The 6,172-nt window shown below is 28.8% G+C and overlaps 1 protein-coding gene across 2 annotated transcripts; it reads left to right on the forward strand.

The window, feature by feature from the left end:
• The first annotated feature begins 269 nt into the window (after window positions 1–269).
• On the forward strand, window positions 270–3,246 carry LOC132930798 (KRAB-A domain-containing protein 2-like). Of its 2 annotated transcripts, XM_060996852.1 has the most exons (4): window positions 270–1,067; window positions 1,283–1,319; window positions 1,393–2,653; window positions 2,720–3,245. In XM_060996852.1, the coding sequence occupies exons 3-4, from the start codon at window positions 1,541–1,543 to the stop codon at window positions 3,011–3,013; spliced, it is 1,407 nt and encodes a 468-aa protein (XP_060852835.1). In that variant the 5' UTR covers window positions 270–1,067; window positions 1,283–1,319; window positions 1,393–1,540; the 3' UTR covers window positions 3,014–3,245. The 2 variants fall into 2 exon arrangements, with proteins under 2 accessions (XP_060852835.1, XP_060852834.1); XM_060996851.1 differs by lacking the exon at window positions 1,283–1,319 and having other exon boundaries at window positions 2,720–3,246.
• The last annotated feature ends 2,926 nt before the right edge of the window (window positions 3,247–6,172 follow it).

Consider the following 6,172-nt stretch of genomic DNA (forward strand, 5'->3'; position numbering starts at 1 on the left):
TTAGAACCACTTGGGCGGGCCAATTTTGTAACTTTTAAAGTTTGAAATAAGCCCCGGGTCACTTGCAAATTCTAAAAATGATAAAATATTTTCAAATAACTTGTAAAATCATGGCTTAGATTTAAAAAAAATTAAAGTAGGTACTTAGGTGGGCCAACTTCACGAACGTGATAAATTTACAAAAAAATAATTAAGAAGGTACATTCATTTCTGCAAAATATAATTTATAGGTACCTATAATACCTACCTATTATATGTACATGTTACCGGCAGTATGGATAATCCGGTGTTTTGTGAAATGCCTAGGCATTATATAAAATGCCAAAAATCACTCGGAAATATGCACAATACGAACTTTGCCTAGGTATTATGTATAATGCCAGAAGTGAAATAGGAAATATGATCAAAATAAACAAAATTGGGTATCGACTATTACTAGAGCGCGGTTTTTTGCAAGGATTGTTTTTTATTTATTTAAAATTTACAAATTAATTAATAATAAAAATCTATTATTTTCAATCAATCTATTATAATTTATAAAGATAACTGACAAAAATCCAAAAATGTGAAAAGAAAAAAATATGCAATTGCATAGAAATCTGCGCTTTACCTATTCAGTATTCACCAACGACTTTACTTATCGTTTATTGTAAATGCGTGTGCCGGCCGCCGCGTGATGATTTGACACAATAAAGATAAGAATCTTAATCTTTATTGCATCAGATTCATACCCTACTATAAAAATAATAATTCTGACGAACTATATTGAACATATTTTTATTATTTTATCGTCATTTTCGTATCTCGTCGCGGTGTGAACTAAATTGAACATTCTTACTTTTATTATTTTATCGTCATTCTCGTTTCTCGTAGCAGTGTGGCATTATTATGGATACGATTAATATGAAGTCAAATTTTTATAACGAACTACATAAAAACCGTAAAAATTTGGCTAATAATACTAGTTTTTTGTCTGATGAAAAATATAACGAATTGATAGAAATTATTGCAGAACTTAAAACTGGACGTAAGAAAAAAGAGCCTAAAGACTTCCGTTTAATCAAAAGGTAAGAAATTCATATTAGAAAAAAATACTTAAATTCAGGGCTTAAATTTAAAAAAAAATATATTGTTTTTTCGTAATATTAACCGAGGGCTGGGGCTGGGATTTTGATGCAATGTCATCTTTTTTTCTGGTGTTTTGAAATTATTTTTTTATTCGTTAAGTATTTAAGTAATTAATTATTTAAATACTTAACGAATAACTTTCGATACTTTTTAGTGCATAGAAATCCGCGCCTTGAAGCCCTGTATATAAAGTACTTTTATAAAATACAGCCATCTATTTTTTTATTTAGATTTATTTTAATTGATTTATTTCTGTTATCGTAGGTATGATATACTGGTTGTACAAGGAAAAACGAAACTTATATTCCCTGTAAAAGATGACAATGTTGTTCTGTATTATGTGCCAACCAGTGAGCTATTTGATATATTGCAAGCCACACATGTATCAATAGGACATGGTGGGCGTGATCGAATGATCAAAGAACTTGGTAATAAATATAAAAATATAACACGTAGTGATATAGAGACATTTTTGCATTTTTGTGAACCATGTCAACAAAAACAAAAAGGCTCGAAAAAAGGAGTGGTAGTTAAACCAATAATATCTCCAGACTTTAATTCCCGATGCCAAGTTGATTTAATAGACTTCCAGTCTCATCCTGATGGAAAATTTAAATTTATTATGGTGTACCAGGATCACCTCACTAAATTTGTTGTTCTCAAGCCCCTCGAATTTAAACGGGCTGAAGAGGTAGCCTATAATATTATAGATATTTTTACGTTGCTTGGAGCTCCTACTATTTTGCAGTCTGATAATGGACGAGAATTTTCAAACCAAATAGTGTCTAATTTAAGAAACATGTGGCCCGAATTAAAAATAGTACATGGCAAACCGAGGCACAGTCAATCTCAAGGTAGTGTAGAACGTGCAAATCAGGATATTGAAAATATGTTGACAACGTGGATGCAAGATGAAAAAAACCGACACTGGAGCGAAGGACTTCGATTCATCCAGCTTATGAAAAACCGAGCTTATCATTCTGGTATTAAAATGTCTCCATATGAAGCTTTATTTGGCTGCAAAATTAAAATTGGTCTAAACACTTCAAATTTACCACACGATGTAATAAGTACGATAGAAAATGAAGAACAGTTAGCTGAATTAATTACAGAACAGTCACAAAAAGTCGAAAATGAAGTATCAGCTGACACAGAACATATCACAGAACAACCACAAAATATTGAAAATGAAGTAACAGAAACAGAAAAAATTACAGAACAACCACAAAATATTGAAAATGAAGTAACAGAAACAGAAAAAATTACAGAACAACCACAAAACATCGAAAATGAAGCATTACATACAGAACAACAATTAGCTACAACTATCAAATTAAATAACGAAAACGCCAATATCATGCGAACTAGAGCCAAAGAAAATCTGGAAAATCAAGCAAAAAAAATGATGGCGTGGTCGGATAAGAAGCTATTACCGGTGGCAATTCATTCAACTGTACGTGTTCCAGTTCCTGAGGTAGATAAAGGACGTTTAGATGCAAGAAGTATACTGGCAATTGTTTTAGAAGTAATAAATAAGTTTAAAAATTATGCATTTAATAATAATAACTATAAGATATTTTATTTTTTTTAGGTGACAAGTGATGGTTTTTATCGATTAGGAACTCGGGATGGAGTTCTGAAGCAGTTATATGCCAGAAGTCAGTTTACAGTATGTCAGAAAAAGCTACTACAAATTGACGAGGTTCCAATAGAGACAGAAGTGGCATTACGAACAGTCGCAAAGGAACAGTCCACAGGAACTGGCCAAGGATTTTTTAAATGTATTTGTAAGACCAAGTGCCAAAATAAAAAGTGCATTTGCCTTAAAAATAATGTTTTGTGCACTTCAAAATGTCATTTTTCTACAACATGTTGTAATAAGTAGCTATTAGTTTAAGTAAAATGTATAAATAATATTACTTAATAAAATAATATAATACAATAATAATAATAATATCAATGTATGAAAATATAGTAATAGATAAAAATTAAAAATTAATATAATGTTTTAACAGATTATGAAAAATTGTTTGTTACTTTGCCTAAAAAGAAATTGGCATTTTACATAATGCCTAGGTATTTTATAAAATACCTAGGTTATATGTAAAATAATATTAAACATTATATGTTTTATTTATATTGCCTAAAATGGGTCAGCAATATGCATAAAGCCTAGGTAGTTTGCAAAATACCTGAATTGTCTATATTGCCGGTAACATACATATATACAGCCTAATTGTACGTACAATAATTAACAATATAATAAGTGTATTATTAGGTACCTCCCTATTAGTACATAACCTATACGTGGATCGTATCAATAATTCTCACACGGAAGATTTCTATATAGAAATCACAAACAAGAATGACTAGAGACTTGTAATGTGAAGCGGAAGTCGACTAACTGAATCAAGTTTTCAACTAGGAAAAAAAGCTACTTACCGATATACTATAAATAGATAAATGTTCTGTGATTTTACGAAAATTGGATTATAAAACAGATGAAGCAATCATTCAATGAATTAACGAATTAAAATCATTTGGTTTATACATTATTATATATTAATGTTTAGGAGGTCATCTGAATGTTTGACTAATTTAGTTATAATAAGTAACTTTAAAGGGTGAGTAAACATTAAAAATTCTCAACTAAATGTTTGAAAATATTTCAATTATACATAAATATAAGTATATATTTTTTTAGCATAGTTTCGATGAGTTATCTTCGAGATTGAGACATCGCAAAGTGAAGTAGGCGATGATTTACTTACGATTTAAATGCTGAAAATACAAAATAATATATATATATATATACACGGTGTACACCCTATAAATTATAATAAACTATTTTGTTTTTGAGTTTTAATGTTTATTGCTTTAAGTTATTCAATATAAAAACCATACATAAGTAATTTCTTTTTTTTTACTGTGAAATAATAGTATATGTATAATAATGATGAACTCATAAATTATATATTATATTTTATTATATAGGTAATTGTAATAGTATATACAAAATATATATTATAAGCTTTATTATAACATTGTATTATTATGTTCAATCTCATAAATTGTAGTACTTACCCAATTACTAAATTACCAAATAGGTACTAATTATTAGCATACCTAACAGCTATATCTATAAGAAATAGTGTGCACTAATTTTTATTTAATTAAAATATACATACAGAACACTCAGGCGCAACTAGACCAATATTTTCGGAGGTGCACAATAAGTAAAAAACGCACAAATAGCTGGAAGCATTATAGGTACTTATTTTACTCGGTGTATACACTAGTAGAGATATAGTACAGTAAAATAAATAGCTATAAATATTTAATATTATTTATTTTTAATATTTTGGTCAAATTTTAATGAAAAAATATTTTTATGTTTGGGGGCTCCCTGTGCACCTCCCTAGTTGCGCCAGTGAGAACACTTCTTAAATTTAATGAAATTCTAAATATTTGAAAAAAAAACTTAAAAATGTCCTAAATCAGTATTTGAATTTCAATTGGTTACTAAACAAAAAGAAGGAGGTGTGTTTAGTGAATTATTCTGTATATATATACGTATATATTTAGATATAGATGATTTAATGCCTTTCTTAATAGCTAAACAAAATACTAAATCGTACATGGTAAATGAAAGTATAATATACTCGTTTTCAAGTTGTTTTCTTTTTACTTGGCAAACAATTTATTTCCAACTACGCATTGTGTTATATCATACAGGCGTTAAACGTATATTTTTTCAAAAACCACGTCTCCCGTTGATGTCTTTTCGTAGAATTCGTCTAAACGCATTACTTCAAACACTTTAGTGAACCACCGTAAATACTAAATATACACATGTATAGGCATAATAGTCGTACATTTACGTCTTTGTAAGAATGAGGCTGTACACTGACAGTGATATATGGTAGCAAGAGTCAAACCGTCTTAATTCAGCTTATTGGATGACCCGTGTCACTTGACCTTGTGAATTTCATAGAGGAATGACCGGGCACCCGTGCAAAATTAGGTACAGCTATTTTTCAAAAATTTAACTCGGATTCGTGTTTACAAAATGCATTACCTTTCAAGCGTCGAGATAATCTTTAAGACTTATGTAGGTAGGTACTTTAATAAACAAAAACATTAATTCATACGTGTTTGTGGTTATCGTTTGTTGATTTTTTTATATTTTTTTTTTTATTGTAGGTATATATCAGTACACAAAATTAATTGTGGTATCATGGTTTAAAAATTAAAAGTATGTAATTGCAAGTTTTTATTAAAACACATGTACACAAATATAATTTAAAAACACTGTAACAAACAAGTAGATTCCGATAGGGTTAGGTGCTCTCGTAAATTAACGGGAATTCCCAGAGGTTCATGGGAACGTAATCGTTCTTCGAATACAAAAAAATGAAAACGTATAATTTTATGAGTATTTTTTTCTTTTACAATTATTTGTACTTGTACATTATAATTTAAATTAAATGATATTTTTAAAATATTATGCACTACCTAAAATATAATACGTAGAGCAACGGTATTTATGTCGAAATAAATATCAATCAGTAAATACAGTCAAGTATCTAAATGTAAGTCATCTCAATATTATATTATATTCATTTAACTATATTATTGTTTGAAATTAATTTGTCTCTTATACTATAACGTAGGTATTTAATTTTTATGATATTCAGTCACTAAATTACTATGTACCTAACTATTGTAACTGTATATATAACCACAGAATAACACTATGTCATTCTCTATAGTATACCCGCTGTGATAAGTACTACGCGGATAGTATAATTTACCTGCAGTTATAAATAATTCTAATACAGAGTAAAAGAAAACTGTTTTGGGGTAAAGCCGTATAATTTTATTCACTTCGACGTATCGTTGTAGCAGCGGTGTTACATTATTTTTTGTAAATGAATAAAAGCAATGCTATTAATAATATCACTCTAAAGGTTGTACATCGGTACTCAGTTCACATAAAATATCAAGATTTATCTGAAGATTTGACCTTATAATGATTTTATGT

Source organism: Rhopalosiphum padi, chromosome 4 (genome assembly GCF_020882245.1).
Source record: "Rhopalosiphum padi isolate XX-2018 chromosome 4, ASM2088224v1, whole genome shotgun sequence".
In the NCBI taxonomy this organism is placed as follows: Eukaryota; Metazoa; Arthropoda; class Insecta; order Hemiptera; family Aphididae; genus Rhopalosiphum; species Rhopalosiphum padi.

Excerpts from the sequence above, each read along its gene's own strand:
- LOC132930798 (XM_060996851.1), top strand. The coding sequence starts at position 889 with ATGGATACGATTAATATGAAGTCAAATTTTTATAACGAACTACATAAA. Across the intron at positions 1,068-1,392 it reads GACTTCCGTTTAATCAAAAG|GTATGATATACTGGTTGTAC; the intron begins GTAAGAAATTCA and ends CTGTTATCGTAG. Across the intron at positions 2,654-2,719 it reads TACTGGCAATTGTTTTAGAA|GTGACAAGTGATGGTTTTTA; the intron begins GTAATAAATAAG and ends TATTTTTTTTAG.